Source organism: Antechinus flavipes, chromosome 1, assembly GCF_016432865.1.
Source record: "Antechinus flavipes isolate AdamAnt ecotype Samford, QLD, Australia chromosome 1, AdamAnt_v2, whole genome shotgun sequence".
Lineage (NCBI taxonomy): Eukaryota > Metazoa > Chordata > Mammalia > Dasyuromorphia > Dasyuridae > Antechinus > Antechinus flavipes.
Window position 1 is genome coordinate 726,207,486 of NC_067398.1, and position 21,972 is coordinate 726,229,457.

A 21,972-nucleotide genomic window follows, 5' to 3' on the forward strand; every position below is an offset into this window, starting at 1 on the left:
AAAAATCCTTAATTAAATACTAAGTTAGAAAGTTTGAAAATCAAAAGAGAGATTAAGAAAACTGTTGAACCAATAAATAAAACTAAAGTTTTATGAAAAAAAATAAACTTATGATTGATTTTTTTAAAAAGAGAAAATCAAATTAGTAGCTTCAGAAAAGGGCAAATTCACCATCAATGAAGAAGAAATTAAAGCAACGATCAGGAGCTTTCTTTTATCCGACTGTATGTCAACAAACCTGACAATCTAAGTGAAATGAACGTTTATAAAAATATAAGTTGCCCAGATTAGAAGAGGAAATAAAATACTTAAACAACAGCATTTTAGGGGGGAAAACTGAATGACCCATCAATGAACTGCCTAAGGAAAAAATCTCCAGGGCTAGATTTACAAGTGAATTCTACAAGTGAATTGTTGGTGGAGCTGTGAAAGCAGCCGACATTTAAAGAACAATTCATCCTAATACTATATAAACTCTTCAGGAAAATGGGAGAAGAAGGAGTCCTACCAAATTCTTTTTATATCACAAATATGGTGCTGATACCTAAACCAGGAAGTACCAAATCAAAGAAAGAAAATTTAGATAAATTTCCCTAATTAATAATGATGCAAAAACTTTAAGTAAAATATTAGCAAAGAGATTACAGAATTTGTTAAAAGAATAATAAACTATAACCAGGTGGGATTTATATCAGTAACGCAGAGATGGCTCAATATTAGGAAAACTATTAACATAATTGACCATATCGATAACAAAGTTAACAGAAATCAAATGAACATCTTAATGGAGACAGAAAAAGCTTTTGATAAAATACAGCACCCATTCCTATGAAAGATACTTGAGAGCACAGGAAATATATGGAGTTTTCCTTAAAATAAGAAGTATCTTTCTAAAACAATCAGCAAGCATGATGGGAATAAGCTAGAAGCCTTCGCAATAAGATCAGGGGTGAAACAAGGATACTATTTAATACTGTATTAGAAATATTCGATTTAGCAATGAGAAAAACAAAACGAAGAAATCAGAATATGCAACAAGAAAACAAAGTTATCACTTTTCACAGATATGACCGTATACTTAGAGAAACCCAGAGAATCAATCAAACTAGTACTTGAAATAATCAGCCACTTCAAAAAAGTTGCAGGATTTAATTTAAAGCCATACATCATGAGTATCTCTATATATCATCAACAAAGCCCAAATGCGAGAGATCGAAAGAGAAATTCCATTCAAAATAACCACAGAAGAAAGCGGGAAGCAACTTTTACTGTTCTCCGTTCTAAAATAGAGAATCCAATCAATTTATATAAGAATACAGGTCATTCTCCAACTGATACATGGGATAGGAACCGGCCGTTTTCAGATGAAGAAATAAAGCTCTCTATCCTAAAAGGACTCGTTTTCTTTACGGAGAGTGAAATTTGCACCAACAAAAGCAATGCAACGAAAATTAAAAGGGGGGGGGGGGGGGAGGGGGGGGGGGGTCTCTGCAGCACGTTGCTCTGACCAAGATAACACTTCTGGGGAGCACAAGGGGCGGCGGCGGCCACTCCGGAACCCACGTCCAGGTTTGTGGAGAGGCCGTTTTCGAAGGAAGACACCCGAGCCGCCCTCGGCCACGTGGCAAAACGCCCAAATTCACTAAAAGCGGAGGGGCAAAAAGGAAATCGACGCTGAGACTCCCCCTGCTGTCAGACCAGCCAACGGGACAGAAAGGGAACCGGGACGCTGATGCATTGTTGGTGGAGCTGTGAACGCAGCCGGCCACTCAGAAGGGCAATCGATAGTCGCCCCGGCCTGGACTGAAGAGACCAGAGAGGCCTGTATGGGCAACAGCTCCTTTGGGGGCAGCAGAGGACTGGAAATGAGGGGATGGCCAGAGCTGGGGAGCCTGGACGGGGAGGGACCCCGCTGCGCCCTAAGAAATGGCGGGCGCTCTGAGGAAAGACCAGACGACAACCGGGATGGCGCGCCCACCCCGCCCCCCGGGCCAGGGTCTCACCTCGCGCAGCAGGCGAGTCTCCAGCAGCTCCTGGTAGGCCCTCTCGGACTCCTCACACCGGTCATGCTTCTGCAGGTCCAAGGCCTTGTGGTACAGGGAGAAAGCTTCCGCTTCCTGGCAGGGCACACGAGGAAAGGATGTGATCCACACGCGGGCCACTCGGACCCTGGGGGTTGGGGGGGGGGGGCGCACCCGGACCCGCTTACTCACCTGCGCCTCCTTGGTCTGGGTCTTGTGGCTCTTGAAGGTGCCCTCATGGTCATCCTCCACAGTGGAGCTGGCGTTCAAGGCTGCGATGCGGATCTAGAGCCAGGGCACAGACGGAAGCCTGTGGGACACCAGGTGGGGGAGTCCCGGGGCCCTGGACAAAAGCCACCTCGAGGAGAGCACGGGCCCCAGATCCACGCCTCCTCTCTCCGAAGCCCCTGCCGACGGCGAGCACCGAGTGCCCACCTCGCCTGGGCATCTCGGGGAGAGCGTGGGGTTCTCATCACCCACGAACCACCCAGGCTTCTGTAAGGACTCTGTGCCCCCAAGCTCCTCCCACCAGGGCTGCCAGGAACCCCGCTACAGTGAGCACCGGCTCTGGTCCCAAAGCCCGTCCAAGGCCCCCCACCTCCCATCTCCCTCTGGGCCGGGGCCTGGATCAGGGGGCGCCAAGTTCAAGCCCATCTCAGACCCTCCCAGGCTGGACAAGTTCACCTTCACTCCCCCCAGTCCCAGGCCTGAGCGCTCCCCACAGGCCTCAAGAGCTCTCCCCCAGGAAAGGTCTCCCGGGGAGACAAGTGGGACCCAGACCGCCCCCTGGCTCCCCTCTCCCACTCACCATCTCTGCAGGGGGGCGGCGCTGCCCCTTTGGACCATCCCCCGTCCCGGCCGAGGTCACTTCTGAGAACAAAGGAGGGGCCTGAGCGGGGGTCGCGGGCCCTGCCCATCCCCCGGGCGGCACGCCAAATCCCGCTCCCCGGCTCACTGCCAGGCCCCGGGAGGAAGCCCCCCAGCCCCGGCACCCTGCCCCGAGCCCCCCCATACGGTCCTTCCCGGGACACAGACCCGAGACCGACCCGTCCCTCGGCCCGGCCGGCCTCACCCCCAGCCCTCTGCCCCAGGCTGCCTCAGTTTCCTCCTGGAAAAATGGGAGATCTTAACTGTAACACCTGTGGGGCAGTGAGGGGGCCCTCCAACTCACACACACACAATCACAGACAAAACACACATACGATAAACAAAAACCCAAAATGCATGCACGCACACAACAAATAAACACACACGCACAAAACATACAATAAACACACATGACACACAACAAATCCATGCATATACACAAAACACACGTGCACACAATAAGCAGATATGCATACAACAAACACATACACATGTGCAACAAACACACGATAACATGCACAAAAGCACACAACAGATATACATATAACACACAAAAACACAATACATATAACATACACATGCACACAAAAATACACAATACACAATAATATACACATAAGCACACACACAATAAACACATGTGCACACAATAAGCAGATATGCATACAACAAACACATACACATGTGCAACAAACACACAATAACATGCACAAAAGCACACAACAGAGATATACATATAACACACAAAAACACACAATACATATAACATACACATGCACACAAAAATACACAATACACAATAATATACACATAAGCACACACACAATAAACACATGTGCACACAATAAGCAGATATGCATACAACAAACACACATACGTACAACACACACATACATACAACAAATACAAATAATATACACAAAAGCACACAACAAACACAGATATACATATAACACACAATGCACATAATATACACACATGCACACAAAAATACACAATACACAATAATATACACATAAGCACATACACACAACAGACGTGCACACAATAAGCAGATGTGTACACACACAAAATACCTAATACACATAACACACATAAGCACACACACGTGCACACAATAAGCAGATGTACACACACAAGCGCACACACACAATAAGCAGATATGCATACAACACACACATATGTACAACAATCACACACATACATACAACAAACACACAATAATATACACACAAGCACACAACAAACACAGATATACATATACCACACAACACACATGGACATAAAAATACACACGTGCACACAATAAGCAGATGTGCACACACACAAAATACCCGATACATGTAACACACATAAGCACACACACGTGCACACAATAAGCAGAGGCAGGAGGCAGTGGCCGTGCTGGACGGCCCAGGGGTGAGGAGGCTTCGGGAGGTCTCAAGCCCCGAGATGCCAAGGAGGCCAGGGCCCCCTGACCGGAGCCGCCGCGCACCCACTCCCGGCCTGCCCTCGAGAAGTGCCCAGCGTGAGGCTGTCCGGGAAGGTGGGCGCGGGGGCAGGGGGGCACGGAGCGAGCGCTGACAATCAGAAGTGAATGGCATTCACCCAGCTGGGGGCCCCGCCAGGTGGGCTCTCCGGCCGCCACGCCTCAGCCTCGGGCCGGTCCCCTACCTCATGACCCCACTGAAAACGGGGCGCCCACCACGAGCGGCTTAGCCCTGAGCCTCCCCCACCCCATTCCCTGTGGCCTCTGTCTTCTCCCTTCTGTGGACCCAAATGTCCTCCAGGGTTGAGATGCTACTGCAGGGTCTTCTGTCTAGGAGACTAACTCAGGGGGAACTGAGGCACAGGAAGGACCAAAGGACCCAGGATCCTCTTCTGACATGGGGGAAACTGAGGCACGGGAAGGACCAAAGGACCCAGGATTCTCTTCTGACATGGGGGGAAACTGAGGCACGGGAAGGACCAAAGGACCCAGGATCCTCTTCTGACATGGGGGGAAACTGAGGCACGGGAAGGACCAAAGGACCCAGGATCCTCTTCTGACATGGGGGAAACTGAGGCACGGGAAGGACCAAAGGACCCAGGATCCTCTTCTGACATGGGGGGAAACTGAGGCACGGGAAGGACCAAAGGACCCAGAATCCTCTTCTGACACGGGGGGAAACTGAGGCACGGGAAGGACCAGAGAGCCTAGAATCCTCTTCTGACATGGGGGAAACTGAGGCACGGGAAGGACCAAAGGACCCAGAATCCTCTTCTGACATGGGGGAAACTGAGGCACGGGAAGGGCCAGAGAGCCCAGAATCCTTTTGTGACACGGGAGGAAACTGAGGCGGAATGGAGGAGAGGACGCAGGCCCCGACACCCCGTAACCCCAACTAACCGCACGCAGCCCCGCTCACCCACCTGGGTTTCCTGACAACTGTTATGGTCTCTCCCCGGCTCGGTGCTACCTGGCGCAGGCGCAGAAGAGAGCAAAAGCCGGCGCGGGAGCCGGCCAACAACACGCACGCCGATTGGCTGCCGCTCCGGGCGGCTTCGGCCAATCGGAGAGGAAAAGGCGGATATTCTGGCGACGTCACCGAGGCCCCAGCCGGGAAGGGGGGCTACTCAGTCTTTGCTTTCCGGGGGTGGCCGAGCCAGGTCGGAGGGCGGGCCTCTCCACAAAGAGCGGGACGGAAGGAGCCGGGGAGAAGAGGGACCGCCCCTAGGGCACCACAGGAAGTGGGTTCCCAGAGCGGGGCGCGGCGGAAGTGACTCACTGCGGAGACAAAATGAGCCCTCCCCCACCCGCCCGCGGCGAGGCCCCTGGTCTGACGTAGAGGTCGCGCTAGCCTAGGGAGGGAGGAGCTTGGCGGGGGAGGGAAGTGGAGGGAAAGCAGGCGGGGCCACGACAGAAAATAATCTCACGGGGCGGGGCCGGCCCGGAACAGGCCCTCAGCCCGATAGCGAAGGAGGGGCCGAGCCCCGCAAGAGGGCGCTCAGGCTCCCTCTCTCTGCGGGAGCCAGCATGGAGTAGGCGCCTCCTGTGTACCTAAAGCCCTGGAGGGCCGTGGGGCTCCTGGCAGGGACCAGCAGACTGACCCCAGTCCTGGCTGCCCCAGGGAGGCTCAGGTTAGGCCTGGGCCACAGGGACAGAGGCCCTGCCCGCTAAGCACTGAGCTGCCCTTGGGGAGTGAGACTGAGCTTCTGGGCCCCCAGGACCCCTCCCAGAGAAGGAGAAGGGAAGAGGAGGCCCTCCCTAGCAGCCAGAGGCCCCAGCCATCTGTAAGGATGGGCTGCACACACCTGACCCTGCCAAGTGACAGAAGAGGAAACGGGCAGGCAGTGTCTGAAGCGGAATTCGAACTCGGTTCCGCGGGCTGCTGGGCCCCTCCAGCCTTCCGAGCCCGGGAGCCTTTGCGTTTCTTGACCATCAGCGGCCCGGGATGAACTTCAGGGTTGGGGGCAGCAGGTGCCCCCCAAGTGGCTCTCAGTCTGATGCCCTCCAAGTGGCCACCTCGTCCCGCGGCCGCCCCGCCCCGCCGTGCAAAGCCTCGCCCCGATTTCTGCCCACTCCTCGACTCTCTCCTCACCTGGGCCCCCACGCCGGCGGCCGTTTGTCAGATGCCGTTTCCCTCCGGCCGCTTGTTGGGAGGCGTGGGGAGGCTGCCTTTGCTGTGCGTCACCCGCAGCTGCTTATTCTTCATCCCTACTTTTCTTCTCTAATTACGACAATAAACTTAATTACCTTGTAAAAAAAAAAAAAAAAGCGGATTTCGGAGGCTCCAGAACCTGCCTGGCCTCCCTGGAGGAGCGCCTCTGCCCAAGGAGACACAGCCCTCTTTCCTTTGAAAGCCGGGTTCGGAGAGACCTCATAAAATTGTCTCATAAATTAGGCCGCTTCTTAGGCGGTAGGTAGGGCACTGGGCCCAGAGTCAAAAAGACCCAGTAACCCTGGGTATGTCTGCCTCAGTTTCCTAATCTGTCAAGCTGGAGAAGGAAATGGCAGACTACCCTTATGTTTGCCAAGAAACCCCCCAACATGACTGTGGCTAATGGGGCACGCCCCGGCCCTAAGGTAAGGGGACCCATCCTTCCCATTCAGGCTCCTCTTGGCAGGAGCTAACGGAACCCGGAGCAAAGTGCAGGCAACGTTCCGAATGCCGGGGCCTCCGAGTGTTCACTGGCCGACTCGGCCCGTTTGGCCCACACTGGACGGAGGAGGATTTTCTGAGGCTCCCTGTCTCCCTCTTTTAAGAACACTTCCCCCGGAGCCCTCCTCTGGGGCCAAAAGGAGCACAGGGATCCCCTTGTTCGCATGACAACCCTCAAGTCCCGGCCACAGACGCCCCTCGTGCTGCCCTGAGGCTTCTCAGCTGGAGGCAGCAAGATGGCACGGGTGGAGTCGGAAAGAGCTGGGCTCCAACCCCACCAGACACTAGCTGTGTGACTCAGGCCAAGTCACTTTCCCCATGTCTGCTTTAGCTTCCTTGTCTGTAAAACAGAGAGAGCCCCTACTTCCCAGGGTGCCGTGAGGACCAAATGAGAGAAGGTAAGGACAGTGGGCGGCACCTTAGAGACCTTAACGTGTGATGTAAATCCTCAGCGTTACCGGCAGTTTTTCGCCAATGGAGAGCTACCCAGGCCCTTCCCCATCCTGGCTACCCTCCACTGGACAAGCTTTGGCTGGTCAGCACCCTCAAGCCGGGGCCCCCAGAAAGGCCCACGATGCCCCGAGGAGCCCAGCACAAGATGAGGGGTAGCAGGATCTCCAGCTCCTTTTTTCTGACAGGCCTCGAGATTAGGGTGCAGCGGGACCCCTGATGGAGCCCGTGTCAGCTGCCACCATCTGCACTGGCACCTGCCAGCACCCATCCTCCTCCTCAGCCGCTGGGCGTGAAAAAACCAGTCAGTGTTCAAGCAAACACAGAGCTCCACTTTATTCTACTGTCCCTAAGGAGAATGCTTGGTGCAGGTGCGGGCAGAGGCCTGCTGCTCCGGCAGCACCGTCTCCGGGGTCCTCACAGAAACGTCATCACTGTGCCCTTCTTGCCGATTTGCCAAGGCTCCAAGGGGTAGAACCGAATGTTAATCCTGCAGAAAGGAAGAAGACAAGCTGGTCATGGCCCTGCGAATGTCAATCCCGCAGAAAGGAAGAAGACAAGCTGGTCATGGCCCTGCGAATGTCAATCCCGCAGAAAGGAAGAAGACAAGCTGGTCATGGCCCTGCGAATGTCAATCCCGCAGAAAGGAAGAAGACAAGCTGGTCATGATCCTGCGTCCTGTTATCCCAGAGCTCTCTGCCCGGCTGCCAAGGCTGCCCAAGCTGCTCTTTGGAGCCTGTGCTTTTAGCATCCAGGGAAGCAGGCTCTGCCCGCTGGCCAGGTTAGCCCCTGACCACTGTCCAAGTTCCTCCCTCCTCCTGGGTCTGTGGGGTGGCTACCCTGACAGGGTGAGAAGGGTGCCCAGGAGCTCCTCACTGGGCCCTGCACTGAGTGCACCGAGCATTCTAGCAGCTTTGCCCCTTCATTCTACACAGGGGGGAGTGAGGCCCAGACATTCGGCATTTGTCACGGCCAGAGAGAGTCAAACCCACGCAGGATAAGAACCCAGGGCTCTCGGCTCCCAGCTCGGCCTCCTGACTCAAGCCTCTCACTCGGCTCCATTCCCATACAGCCAAGCGGAGGAATCTACAGAAACAGAAAGGGGCCTGGACTTCAATCCTGTTCCCTCGTCCCCCTTAGCCCCAAACACCCCTGCCAGGGACCCCAGACTGGGTCATGTGACTTATCACCATCACCCCCACCAGGAAAGGGACACCACCGTACACAGAACACCGAGCCAGGAGTCAGGAAGTCCTGAGTTCAAACCCTACATCAAACAGTTCCTGGGGATCATCCTGGGCAAGCCACTAAACCTCTGCCTCAGTTTCCTCATTTGTAAACAGAGATAGTAATAATAGCACCCACCTCCAAAGACTATTCTGAGACCCAAGTGAGACAGCATTTCTAAAGCGCTCATACGTCCTCACGTGCTATCATTGCTCTCCCCGTCTTTCCCAATGGGGAAGATTTATGTTTTGGCACCAATCTGTGTGAGGAGGCCCCGAGCTGGCTCAGACCTGGGACCCTGGGCGGAGGCAGAAGCCTTCTTACTTCCCGGCTCTGCACAGGCACGGCGAGCAGAGGAAAGGTCACAAGCCGACCTCAGGGAGGGGCCTGGGAGCTGCCCTTTGGAGCCTGTGCATGCAGCAGCCGGGTAGGAAAGAGGGAGAAGGGCCAGGATAGGCTCTGCCCCCCGGCCAGGTTGGCCCCCGTGCATGCAGCAGCCGGGTAGGCCGGAGGGAGAAGGGCCAGGTTGGCCCCATGCATGCAGCACTTGGGTAGGCCGGAGGGAGAAGGGCCAGGTTGGCCCCCGTGCATGCAGCACCTGGATAGGCCGGAGGGAGAAGGGCCAGAGAAGAAACACAGGAGTGGGTGAGGGGAACGAAGTAAGGTTGGAAAAGAGGCCAGAGTCGAGGTTCGAGAGACTCTCTAGCCCTAAGCACAGGCTAAGATGTGGCACCGGCCCGGACCCTGCTTGCACGGTACCTCAGAAGGCAAAAGCAGGAAGGCTCGTTAGATTCCAAGCACACAGAGCTGGGCAGAGCCTCAGATGCCAATTAGTCCAATGGCCTCATTTCACAGGTAAGTAAACTGAGGTCCAAAGGCAATCAGTGACTCTCCAAGATCACACAGGAAAGTCAGAATCCTGGGACCCCAACCCAAGCATCTGAGGCTCCCCCTCGATGGATGGAACCTACCGGTCCTCACTCAGGCTCAGCTCCTTGGTGAGGAACTCAAAGAACTTGGCGCTGTGGTCCCGGTTCTCCTCCGCCGTGCCGACTACTCCAATGGAGGAGACGATAAGCTGGGCACACGGGTCTCCTGAGCCACTCAGGATCATGTGGAGGTCTGGTCTCACAGTCACATTCACTCTCTGCAGAGAAGAGGGAAGGAGGACGGTGGCCACCAAGGCCAGGGCAGGGGCACCAGGGCAGGGGCACCAGGGCAGGGGGCACCAGGGCAGGGGGCACCAGGGCAGGGGGCACCAGGGCAGGGGGCACCAGGGCAGGGGGCACCAGGGGAGGGGCGTTTAACGGAGCGGCCTGGGCAGAAATAGGAGCCGGGACAGGCCCCCGGCCTTCAGGGAGGGATGTGTGGAGAGCAAGGCTGAACTTGGGGAGGAGCAGCAGAGGAGCCCGGGCCTAGGAAAAGGAGGCCCAGGCTAACAGAAGCTGCAGGGAGGCCGAGGCCACGGGAACAGGTCATGGAAGCTGGGGGCCAGTATGGCAGTCCCGGCCCTAGGGGCTGGGGTCACGCTCTCGGGGTCGGGGTCGGGGTCGGGGTCCGGGCTCTCGGGGTCAGGGGTCGGGGCCCCGGCACACTCACGTCCTGGGGCTTGCCCAGCACGGCGGCGACCGCGGCGCACAGGCGCTGGCTCAGGCCACTGGGCAGGCGGGCGGCGGGCAGGCTGGTGTCCAGCTCCACGAAGGGCATGGCGGCGGGGGCGGGCTCACTCGGAGAGGGTCCCGGGGGCAGAAGGTGGAGCGCAGCGGGCCGCGAGTCCGGAACTCGTGCAACTGCGGAGCTCTGGAGCCGGGAGTCGGGCCGCGGGGCGGACCGAGGCTCGGATTGGCCGGTCGGAGACTCGGGAGTCTCCGATTGGACGCAGCGGCCACGCCCCCGCCCTCTCCCGTTCTACCCTCCCCTCACGCCATAGCCGATGAGGGTTCAGAGGGGGAATGGGGTCAAAGGTGGCCTGCGGCAGCTGATCGCCAGGGGGCCGCGCTCTGACCTTCTGGGCCCCGGTACCCCTGGTGCCAGTGGCCCGGCTCGGTGAGCTCTCCCTGACTTCCGAGGGTCGGGGCCCGGGAAAGCCGCTGGGTCCGAGGGACTGACCCCTTCCCTCCCTGCGTCGGCCCGTGCGTCTCTCCGGCTCTGGCTCCCCCGGTCCCCTGGGGACATCGACCCCTTGTTGCTGTCCACAGGTCATCGTGTCTCCTCCGAGCCTTTTTCCCAACGCCCTGCCCCGGGCACAGCCCTGGCCCCAGAGGGGGCTCCCTCCAGACTGAGCTCTGCAGGCACTGCCTCCAGATATAGCACCTCCCCTCCCCCATTCGATCAATCAGTAAGACTTTTATTAAACACCTACTGAATGCTGGAGTTGCAGTTAAGTGCTGAACTCAGGGCGCTCTCCGTCTAGTCTGAGGGTCAGCAATTAAAAAGAAATTGAAGGGGCGGCGATAGAGCCCCAGCCCTGAAGTCAGGAGGGCCAGAGTTCAAATCTGACCTCAGGCACTTACCACTTCCTAGGTATGTGACCCTGTCCAAGTCACTTAATCCCAAATCAGCAAAAAAAAAAAAAAAAAAAAAAACTTGAAAAGGAAGGGGGGGTGGGGCAGCTCTGGGGAATGCTGAGGGAGCAGGATGCCCTCCCCAACGGCTCATGTCCTCTCCGCACCCGCCAGTGGCCGCCACCACCCGCCCCCTCTTTGCCCACCTTGCCAGCTGTGCGGATGAGTGTCACCCACGAACATGGCAAAGGGCCAGAGCCTGGCTGTAATTCCTGATAGAAGCAGGGGCAGGGAGGGAGGTCGCACACAAAAGCCCCCTTTGTAGCAAGGCCCGGTAACCACCAGAAGCAATTAGGGACCCAGCGCAAAGAGCTCTGGGGCCCAGAGTGCAAGTTCAGCCTCTTTCCAGCTAAACAAGCCACTTCCCTGTTTGCCTCAGTTTCCTCAACTGAAAAATGGGGATCGTAATAGTCCCAAAGCTGTGGTGAGGGCTACTTGAGCAAATATTTGTGACATGCTTAGCAGAGAACACAGTAGGCACTACATAAATGCTGATTCCTTCCCATTCACACCAATTGGTGAAACAAACTTTGCCTGAGAGAGGTGTGACTAGACATCAGCACATGTGGAAAAATATCTGGGGGCATCCCCAGGAATCTCTTCTGCACTGAGACCCTGAAGATGGGTTGGCTTTGGGATGGAACAATCTGGTCACACCCACACTTGACACCGTACACCAAGGTAAGGTCAAAATGGGTCCATGATTTAGGCATAAAGAACGAGAATATAAATAGAGGAACACAGGACAGTTTACCTCTCAGACCTGTGGAAGAGAAAGAAATTTGTGACCCAAGAAGAACTAGAGACCATTATTGAGCACAAAATAGGAAATTTTGATTATATCAAATTGAAAAGTTTTTGTACAAACAAAACTAATGCAGACAAGATTAGAAGGGAAGCAACAAATTAGGAAAACATTTTTACAGTTAAAGGTTCTGATAAAGGCCTCATTTCCAAAATATAGAGAGAACTGACTCTATAAGAAATCAAGCCATTCTCCAATTGATAAATGGTCAAAGGATATGAACAGACAATTCTCAGACGAAGAAACTGAAACTATTTCTAGCCATATGAAAAGATGCTCCAAGTCATTAGTAATCAGAGAAATGCAAATTAAGACAACTCTGAGATACTACTGCACACCTGTCAGATTGGCTAGAGTGACAGGGAAAGATAATGGGGAATGTTGGAGGGGATGTGGGAAAACAGGGACACTGATGCATTGTTGGTGGAATTGTGAACACATCCAGCCATTCTGGAGAGCGATTTGGAACTAGGCTCAAAAAGTTATCAAACTGTGCATCCCCTTTGATCCAGCAGTGTTTCTACTGGGCTTATACCCCAAAGAGATACTAAAGAAAGGAAAGGGACCTGGATGTGCCAGAATGTTTGTGGCAGCCCTGTTAGTAGTGGCCAGAAGCTGGAAAATGAAAGGATGCCCATCAATGGGAGAATGGCTGGCTAAATTGTGATATATGAATGTTATGGAATATTATTGTTCTGTAAGAAACGACCAGCAGGAGGATTTCAGAAAGGCCTGGAGAGACTTACAGGAACTGATGCTGAGTGAAACGAGCAGGACGAGGAGATCATTATATACTTCAACAACAACAATATATGATGAGCAATTCTGATGGACGTGGCCCTCTTCAACAATGAGATGAACCAAATCAGTCCCAATGGAGCAGGAATGAACTGAACCAGCTCCACCCAGGGAAAGACTCTGGGAGATGACGAGGAACCTCTACATAGAATTCCCAATCCCTCTGTTTTTCTCCGCCTGCATTTTTGATTTCCTTCCCAGGTTATTTTTACCTTATTTCAAAGTCCGTTTCTTCTTGTGCAGCAAAGTAACTATGGACACATACACATATATTGCATTTCACATATACTTTAACATGCTTAACGTACTGGTCTACCCGGCATCTGGGGGAGGGGAAAAATTGGAACAAAAGGTTTGGCAATTGTCTATGCTGTAAAATTTTCCATGCATATATCTTGTCAATAAAAAGGTATAATAATAAAAAGAAAGAAAAAAGAAAAATCTGGTCACAGTTAGCCTGGCACAGAGTAGGCACTTAATATTTGGGGCGCTAGGTCGTGCAGTAGAGCACTGAGCTTGGAATCAGTAGCCCTGGCCAAGTCGCTTCACCCTGTTTGCCTCAGTTTCCTTATCTGTAAATGAATAGGAGATGGAAAGGGCAAACCACTCTATCCCACCTGAAGGAGTTAAACAAGGACAAACAATACACCTGCTTCATGACTGCTGGACCCTTCACCTGGCGGAGACTGGACTCTTCCCATCCCAGGAGGGGGGAAGCGTCCCTGGGGTGGGGGACGGAGGAGAGCATCAAAGCCTGGATTCGAGCCTGCTTCTAGCTCAGTGAGCCTCGTGGCCCAGCAGGCAGGCCCCGCCCGGGGGAAGAGCAGCGTAGAGCAGGCAGCTATGGCCCCAAGCTCTCCTACTTTTCAGTGATCATCTTACTGGGGCCTCACGGCAAGCCAGGACAGAGACTTTTATGGACGCCTCTATTTAATCTATATGTGGGATCCTCGGTCTACCCAGGTCGACAGAAGTCACGTGGCTTGCCAAGGTGGTGCAACTAGGAATTATGGGAGGCGAAATCTGACAGAGTGCCCCTGCCCCCGAGGTGCCAGGCCACGGGCCCGTGGCGCCCTCTGCTCCGGCGGCCTCCTCCCTGCTCTCTGCCCTCGCCTTCACCTCCTCAGCACTTGGCACCGGGCCTGGCACACGGTTGGCACTGAATAACCGACCACCCCCTGGCTGGTGGCTCCTCTGGAACACTGGGAAGATCTTCCTAACTCCCTCCGGCTTTGGCCCCGAGCCCCCAGTCAGACAGTGCTGGGGCACAACCTACAAGGCTTCTCCTCAGGCCCAGAGGGCACCCGCCGAGGTGAAAGCCATGGAAAATTGCTGCCTTGGGGCCCCCAGGCTCAGGGCGGGAAGGCCTGGCCAGGAGCCTCCATCCTGGCTCCTTGGGCCCACCAGCAGGCCCCTTCCCCCCCAGGCCCCGAGCCCCTTCCTCCCTGAGCCCCTTCCCACCCACCCCCAGCCCCTTCTTCCCCGGCCCCGAGCCCTTTCCGGGCAGCCGCGCTCTCCCAGCTCCCCTTGGCTTTCTTGCGGTCCCTCTTCCCCCAGTGCTACATCCAGCACTGGGCCCCTCCCCGCTTACTGCGGCCTGAGACTATCCCAGTGGCTCTGAAGGACCCCAAGGCCAATGGGGGAATCGGTTGTTTTTCCGTTGTTGGCCCTGGGGCCCCTCCAACTCAGGCAGGAAGGGGGGAAACAGCAAATCCCGGCTCCCTCCCGCAAAGGCGGCTGCCTCTGCCCCCTCCCCGGACTGTGGCTCTGCTTTGGCCTCGGGTCCTGGCTCCGGGCTCTCAGAGGGGGCGGGGCAGGCGGGCTCAGGGCTCCTGGCTCTCAGCACCCTGCCTGCCCCACAGGGAAAGGCAGGCCCCGGGAGAGCCACGAGGTTCGGGGGTAGGCCTTGCGCTGGGCCCCAGGGGAGCCGGGGACGGGCCCAGTGAGGCAGGGGCCCCTCCCCCAGCACTTGTAAAGAAACAGGAATTCACCGGGTGCCACAAGAAACAAATCAAGAAAAAGAAAGGAGAGGGCGGGGCTGGGGGGGAGGGGCAAGGGCCGGGCTCGGGGAGGGGACGAGGGGCTGGGGGGGGGGAGGGGGCGAGGGCCGGGCTCGGGGAGGGGACGAAGGGGGGAGGGGGCGAGGGGCCGAGGGCCGGGCTCCATGAAGGGGCCACGTGCAGCAGCTGGCAAGTCTGGGGCAATATTGGAACTTGGCTCTCCCGCCTCCCGGCCCGGCTAGGGACGCCCCCTAGCGGCACGAAAGGGGCGCAGCATCCTCACTGTTCCGGACCAGCCTTCCGGGCCCGTCCCCAGCGCCGCCCTCCCACTTAGGCTCCGTACACAGCAGGTGCAGAATAAATGCTTGCCTTTTGGAAGTGGTGCCTCCCATGGCGCTCCCTTCCCCCTGGCCTCCAATGGGCGGCAGCTGCAGAAGGGAAGGGGCTCCTCCCGGACCCGAGGAGACCTCTGGCTCCGCCCGTCCCGGAGGCGCAAGCTCAGCCTCCGACGGGGAGGGGCTGCAGAGGCTCGGCCACCCCCACGCACGTGGCAGCCCCCGTCCTCCCGCTGAGCATCCTTCCTTCCTCGGGAGCCGTGACTCAGCCGCCTTCTCAGCCCGGGCCAAGCCCTCCCCCCTCCCCGGGAGACCGCGAGCCCGAGCGCGGCGGCGGCTGTGCTGGAGGCAGCCCTCGGACCCGAGGCGCGCGCGTCGCCTGCGGCCCAAGGGCCCGGTGCAAGCCCTCCCGCGGCCAGGAACCCTTGGCAAATGGACCCCCTCAGCAGCCGGCATCCCCAGCTTTCGGGGCGCTAAGGGGAAAGCCGGGGGGCCGGGGCGGTGGCCCAGGTTTGGAAGCCCCTCCCCTAGACTTGCAAATAACTAGTCAGAAGATGGGGAGGAGGGTGGTCGGTCCCCTCTCCCGCCCAAGGGCTTTTGGGCTCTGGACACCCCGCTTTTTGGAGGGGGTCACGTGAAGGAAAGGGCTGCTCAAGGGTGCCAAAACTAACCCGCACCCCAATTCTTTAGGAAGGTCAGTGGGGCCCGATTTGGGGCCAGGCTTGCCAGGGGGGCGGCCAGACCCCCTCCAGCTCCCTCCCTCTCCCCCCCGGACTCAGCGGGGCCCCGGCGCTCGAGGGTGGGCAGGGAGGCCGCTCACAGAGGACACTGAATGATCTTTATTCTTTGTCAGCAGTAACACCAGTTAGAGGGGCACGGGGGCGGCCAGGGGGCACATGCTCGGACTGGGGAGCGGGGGCTCAGGCAAAGGTGGAGCCGTTCCAGCCCACATTGGCTGCGTTCATGTCGTAGTAATTGATATAGATCCTGGGGGGAAGAAAAGGGAGGTCAGGCCGGCTGCGGGGCTCCTAGTGTCCCACGCCCTTCCCCCCGCACCGTGGGTCTCCTACCTCGAGGTCCCAAGGCCCTGGGTCCTCCCCGCCCCCACCCACACAGCGCTCCCGGCTCGGGCCCCAGCCTTTCCCACCCCCGGGGCCCGGGGCCGGCTTAAAGTTTAAGCAGGAGAGCGCCCGGAGCGTCAGGGGTCAGCAAGCCCGGCGGCGCGTGCGCAGGGGGCGGGGCCCTCGGCTCGCACCCCAAGCCCAGCGGCGCCCCCCCTCACCTGTCCCCGGGGATTTTGAGGTGCTTGGTGAGCAGCTCGCAGAGCTGCTTGCTGTACGCCTTGTTCTGGGGCCCGCCGATCTTGCCGATGCTGTGCAGGCTGCAGAGGGCGCACGGGTCCGAGGAGCCCCCGAAGGCCATCAGCTGATCCGCCGAGATGTGCACAGCGATGTACTGGGGGGAGGGAGGACCGCGCTGGGGGTCTGGGGCCCGCCGCCGCCATCTTCCGCGCGGGGCCCCGGCCCCCCACCCTCCCGAGCCCCCCCATCCCCGCCCCGGACTTCGCTCCTGGCCCGCGCCAGCGGCCCTGCCCCCCCCTTCCCCCCGGACCCCCATTACCTGGGCGGGCTTGCCCGTGGCCTTGGCCAGCTGCGCCGTGAGCTCGCCCAGCAGGGAGTCGGGCACCGCGGAGCGGGGCACGTTGGTCTGCACCACGAACATGGGCATCTCGGCGGCGGGACGGGGGCTGGGCCGGACCGGGAAAAGTCTGCACGTCCTCACACGCCGAGCACCGCGATGGACAGCGCACGGAGGGGGAGGGGCGCGGGGACCATGTGACTGTCAGGGGCGGGCCGGAGGCGGGGCCTCGCCCGGACTCCGGAACTGGCCGCCCTCCCAGCTCCCCGTGTGCGTGCAGGTCCGCTCGCAGTCCGCCGCCCGGGAAGCCCCGCCTCCGCTGCAAAGCCCCGCCCCGGAGGCGGAGCCGGACGGGCTGGCGGCTGTTGGTGGAGGTGGAGGCTGCTGAAATGGCCTGGGGGGTCAAAGAGTCAGCCCTCGAGACTACGTTGCCAGAGCTTGGGGAAGAGCTCCGGCTCCATTTTGCCTGAGCCTGCGTGATTCACAGGAGATTGGCCCTTAGGGGCGGCTCTTCCGGGGGGGGGGGGGAGGGAGGGGGGAGGTGCCCCCCTCAGAAGTCCTGCTCCCCAGAGCTCTGCCCGAGCTCTCCACATTCTGGGTCACCCCTTGGGGGCTACTGCTAGGAGTTAGAGGAGGGGGCCCCGGAGAAGCTGGGGGCCCTGCTAGGGGTCGGGAAGGGCGCCCCCCTCAGGAGAAGCTGGGGGCCCTGCTAGGGGTCGGGAAGGGCGCCCCCCTCGGGAGAAGCTGGGGGCCCTGCTAGGGGTCGGGAAGGGCGCCCCCCTCCGGAGAAGCTGTCTCCTTCCCCTGCCACAGTTCTCCATCTGCCGGAGCCTCCAGGGGCTGGACAGAAAGCGGTCTCACTGGTGTAACAACCTACTGCGATCCTGCTGATGGCGATAATTGGGTGCACGGGCCCTCCGCCCTCAAAGGCCAAGTTCACAAAAGGCTGGTTCACCCCTGGCTTGGCAGGCCCGAGTGACCGCTCGGCCCACCCAGACAAACGGCTGCCGTTGTCCCGCGATGGTTCCCAGCCGGACCCAAAGGCAGCCGTTCGGGCCGTGGGGCTGAGGAGCCAGTGGCTCCCTGGGGCTCCCGCGCTTGCCCCAATCTCTGACCCTCCTGGAGGAAGGGTCCCTGGAGATTAGCGGGGCGCCGCCAGAGGCCAGCAGGGGGCGGGGCCACGGGTCGGGTCCCACTCATGGGGCCGCTGAACGTGATGCGGTCTGTGTCCCCCCGGCGCCGGTGGCGATGGGAGGGCGGTTAATGTCCCCTTCATCGGCCGCAGGCTGAGAGTGAAAGAAGTCCCTCATTCCCGAATTCATTGCAAAAAGAGTTTGGGGTTGGACAGAAAGTCTGCTAAAGGGCCGCCTTCTAGAGCAGGGCCGCCTTCTAGAGCGGCAAAGATCTATGGGAAATGGAACCTGACGCTGAGAATGGGCGGGCAGGGTCCTAGCAAAGCGCTTGGGCCTTCTGCCAGGAGCCGGGCCGCAGGAAGCCATCATAGGGGCATCCTGGCCGGGCCGGGGTGTCTGGGCCCGGATTCCTAGTGGGGGGGGCTGGTCGGGGCCGGGGTGTCTGGGCCGGGATTCCTGGTGGGGGGGGGGCCTGGGTGGGGCCGGGATTTCTGGTGGGGGCCGGGATTCCTGGCGGGGGGGGGGGGGGGGGGCCTGGGCGGGGCCGGGATTCCTGGTGGGGGCCGGGGCGGGGCCAGGGCGTCAGGGCCGATGGGGCCAGGACTCCCCAGGTGAATGAGAATGAATTTCTGTGGGAGCCGATTTGCCCGGACCAGCGCGGCTTCTCCCGGCCTGGGAGGGTGGGCTCTGTCTGGCCTCCTTGGAGCCTGGGAGATGCTGATGTCTGAGGTCAGAAAAGGGCCCCAGTCTCCCAGTCTCACCTTAAAGGGAGCAGCTTCAGGACACGTTTCCCTCCGGCTTCAAAAGGGCCAGGTTTGTGAGGCCCAGCGGGGTTGGGCTTCGGGGTCAGACGGCCCGGGCCTCCAGGCCCAGCCTAAAGGGGGGAGCCGGGCCGGGGGTGTCCGAGGGCCCCCTGGGAGTGGGAGGAGGCCCGGCACTCGCACAGGCCCCGCTGACCCTCAGGCTCCATGGAGGGGCCTTGGCTGGGAGGGAGACTACAGAAGCCGGAAGAGCTCCCCAGGGGGAAAGGGGCGCCCGAAGCTCCCACCCCCAGGAGCCCCCTGCCTGGGGGGGCTGGCACTGCTCGGGGGCGGGGCTGCTGGCCCCAGCCCCCACTCTCCCCCGGCTCCGCCCTCAGATGCGCCCTCTGCCCATTTCCTCCCTGTTTCCGGTCCTCCTTGCCCCTGCCCAGAACAGGCTGGACGTCCTGAACGTCCTCACCCGGCCGCGCGGACACGGGCCCTGGTTTCCATTCCCCTCAGCCATCTCGGGGCGCCTTCCCCCGCTGCCCAGGGAGCTAGGTGAGGACCTCGGCGTGGGCCCCGCAGTGGGTCCCGGCAGTGACCGCCAGCGCCCGGCCGGTGGGGACGCGAGGGGAGCGGCTTCCCGGGAGCCGCCTCGTCCGTGGGCCGGCTGGGCCTGGGCATCTGCAGCTTCTCCATCCTGGGAGACGAGGGGATAACAGGAAGGGGCGCCGAGCCCAGCTCCCACTCCCTCCAACGCGGCACGGCTGGCTCCAGGAAAGGGCCCGGCTCCCCCTCTCTTCCTCCCCCTCTGAGCTCCTTCCCAAGCTCACCCCGGGCTGCTGGGTCTCCCGAGGCACAGCCCCTCCCCCTCAGAAACTGGCCCACAGTGACCCCAGAGGGCGTGGTTAGGGTTAGAGTCGGGAGACCCTAAGCAAGTCACCTCATGCTGCCTGCCTCGGTCTCCGCTCCCAGAAAATGGGATGATGATGCCGCCTCCCTCAAAATATGAGTCTCACCACTGTCAAGTGCCTGGCATGCAGCAGGTGCTTAATAAATGCCCGTCTCACAAAACAGCCACGTGGGTGACGCTCTCGGGAGACAGCAGCCATCCCACCCCACCAGGCTCTGACCAGTCAGCTTCCCTTCCACATCCCAAAAGCCGAGTCTGCCTGCGAGCTGAGGGCGCTCTCCAGGTGGAGGGAAGGCAGCCCGGCTGTGAAAGGTGCCCGGGGCTGGAGCCTGGTCCTTGTTCCTAAGGGGAAGAATTGCGGCCTGAAGCAGAGGCCGGCCCAGGCAGCGGGCACGGGGGGGGGGGTAACGGCCGCCCAGGCAGGCAGCGGGGAGCATGGGGGGAGGGGGGAGCGGCCGAGGCTGCGAGCACTGGGGAACACTGCAGCCCTGCAGCCTCTTGAGCCCCTCCCCAGTGTGGGCCTTCCCCAGGCTGTCCTCCGTGTCCATCCCTGGTGGGCGGCTCTGACAGCACCTCCGCACTGATCGCCCCCTCGGCTCCGGCACACTTGGGGGGGGGGGCTGTCCCCATGGCTGTGACGGCAGCGGGAGGGGCCTCAGGAAGCCCCCCCTAGCTTGGGGAGGCCCGGGTCCCCTGGGGCTCCGCTTCGGCCCAGCCCGGCCCCGCCCCCCCGCCTCATTTGCATGCACTGTCGGGGCTGGGTGGGAGGGGCCCAGCTGGGTGCCCAGCTGCCCCCGAGCCCGCACAGCCCGCTCTGCCTCCCTGACGGCCATGGCCCTCCCACTGCTGGCCCTGCTCCTGGCCAACGTGGCCGCGCTCCTCCTGGCAGGTGAGTGACCCCTTGGGGGAGGGGGTGCCCCAGAGGCTCCTGGGTTGGGGTTCTGGGCTCATTTTGGGGAGAAGGCAGGAGGGGCAGGATCTCTTTGAACTCTGGGCCAGTTGGGCACCTTTGGGAGGGCCATGGGAGTCTGGGCCCAGGAGGGGGCTGTGCCCGAGGGCTGGTGAAGGGTCTGGACTGGGAGGCCAGGGGGAAGGAAGCGGGATGCTGGGCTCGGAGAAGAAAATCTCACAGGACAGCGGGAGGGGGGCCCAGGAGGAAGGAGGCTGGGGGGCCAGTGGGAAGGGGTCCAGGGGGAGGGGGGGCTGGGAGATGTGAAGTGCCCATCGGGGCCGGACCACGGGCCCAAAGAGGGAGAGCATCGCATTGGCTCGGGAAGGCAGTGAGCTCCCCATCACTAGCAGTATCCAAGCCGCGCAGCGCACGGAGACCCGTGACGTGTGTGGTCGTGGTCTGGTTGGACTTGGTGACCGCCAGACCCCCGGCCGAGGTGGGGGGGCACACGTTCCCTTGAGACGGAATGGAGATGGGGAGTCTGGCGGGGCGGGAGTCGTGGTGGGAACCTGGGAGAACGGCCACTGGGCGGGCTCAAGCTTCCCCACATCTGTGAGCCTCTAGGGGCCCGGGGGGCTGGCCCCACAACCCCCTGGGGCTCATGGTCAGGAGGCAGGAAGGCAAAGAGTCCTGGGGGGAGGGGGGGCCGGCCCTGTCGGCTGTTTGTGGGGGGGAGGGGGGAGGGGGGCCCGGCCCTGAGCGCCCATGTCCCCCCCAGCGCCCCACTCGGGGCCCACCCAGCCCGATGCCCTCCTGGTGTTCCCGGGGCAGACCGCCACGCTGCTGTGCGCCCTGAAGCCGGACTTTGCCATCGGCAAGCAGGGCATCTCGTGGTTCCAGCAGCACCCGGGCAGCGCCCCGCGCTTCCTGCTCTACTATTACTCGGAGGAGGACCAGGACCGCAAGCCCGGGCTGCCCCGGCGCTTCTCGGCCTCCAAGGACCCGGCCCAGAACGCCTGCGTCCTGACCATCTCCCCCGTGCAGCCCGAGGACGACGCCGACTATTACTGCTCCGTGGGTTATTGAGGCCATCTCCCGGGCCCGCCCCGGCCCCCACTCCCTCCTCCAAGGGCCCCTGATGGAGGAGACCCCCCCTGCTCTGTTCCTTGGACCCCTGAGAGTAGAAGCTGCCCAGACATCCCGGCCCCAGAGCCACCACTGGGCACCAAATGCTGGAAAAGCCGGCCGGCCGATACCCCTGTGCCAACATGCTGCTGCCCTGTGTGCCAACCTGCCGGTGCCCCTGTGCCAACCTGCTTATGCCCCTTGTGCCGCTGACCCCGGGGTCTGGCAGGCAGTAGCCCCTGAATAAAAGTCCCCTCGCCGGGATCTCAGCATGCCCTTGCTATTGAGGGGGCCTGGGACTTTGGGGAGTCCCGGCCAG

At 59.7% G+C, this 21,972-nt stretch overlaps 4 protein-coding genes across 7 annotated transcripts in view; 1 reads left to right on the top strand and 3 right to left on the bottom strand.

Moving 5' to 3' along the window:
- CABIN1 (calcineurin binding protein 1) overlaps positions 1–5,403 on the bottom strand; it is a 63,400-nt gene extending 57,997 nt beyond the window's left edge. For 3 of the 4 annotated variants that reach the window (XM_051973383.1, XM_051973385.1, XM_051973384.1), the window contains exons 1-4: positions 5,301–5,403; positions 2,830–2,891; positions 2,214–2,306; positions 2,004–2,117 (exon numbers count right to left, since the gene is read on the bottom strand). In XM_051973383.1, the coding sequence (XP_051829343.1) occupies positions 2,004–2,117; positions 2,214–2,306; positions 2,830–2,832 (210 nt within the window). In that variant the 5' untranslated portion in view covers positions 2,833–2,891; positions 5,301–5,403. The remainder of the gene's footprint in view (positions 1–2,003; positions 2,118–2,213; positions 2,307–2,829; positions 2,892–5,300) is intronic. The other variant, XM_051973386.1, reaches the window with a different exon arrangement.
- A 2,388-nt stretch (positions 5,404–7,791) lies between these two features.
- On the bottom strand, positions 7,792–10,810 carry DDT (D-dopachrome tautomerase). Its single transcript, XM_051973398.1, has 3 exons — positions 10,307–10,810; positions 9,679–9,854; positions 7,792–7,970 (listed from the first exon to the last, which is right to left on the bottom strand). The coding sequence occupies exons 1-3, from the start codon at positions 10,412–10,414 to the stop codon at positions 7,898–7,900; spliced, it is 357 nt and encodes a 118-aa protein (XP_051829358.1). The 5' UTR covers positions 10,415–10,810; the 3' UTR covers positions 7,792–7,897.
- A 5,223-nt stretch (positions 10,811–16,033) lies between these two features.
- Positions 16,034–17,022, bottom strand: MIF (macrophage migration inhibitory factor). The gene is made up of 3 exons (XM_051973399.1): positions 16,830–17,022; positions 16,492–16,664; positions 16,034–16,196 (listed from the first exon to the last, which is right to left on the bottom strand). The coding sequence occupies exons 1-3, from the start codon at positions 16,935–16,937 to the stop codon at positions 16,130–16,132; spliced, it is 348 nt and encodes a 115-aa protein (XP_051829359.1). The 5' UTR covers positions 16,938–17,022; the 3' UTR covers positions 16,034–16,129.
- A 3,356-nt stretch (positions 17,023–20,378) lies between these two features.
- VPREB3 (V-set pre-B cell surrogate light chain 3) lies at positions 20,379–21,917 on the top strand. The gene is made up of 2 exons (XM_051973397.1): positions 20,379–20,525; positions 21,307–21,917. Exons 1-2 carry the CDS (start codon positions 20,468–20,470, stop codon positions 21,612–21,614), a joined length of 366 nt encoding a protein of 121 aa, XP_051829357.1. The 5' UTR covers positions 20,379–20,467; the 3' UTR covers positions 21,615–21,917.
- Positions 21,918–21,972: the final 55 nt, after the last annotated feature.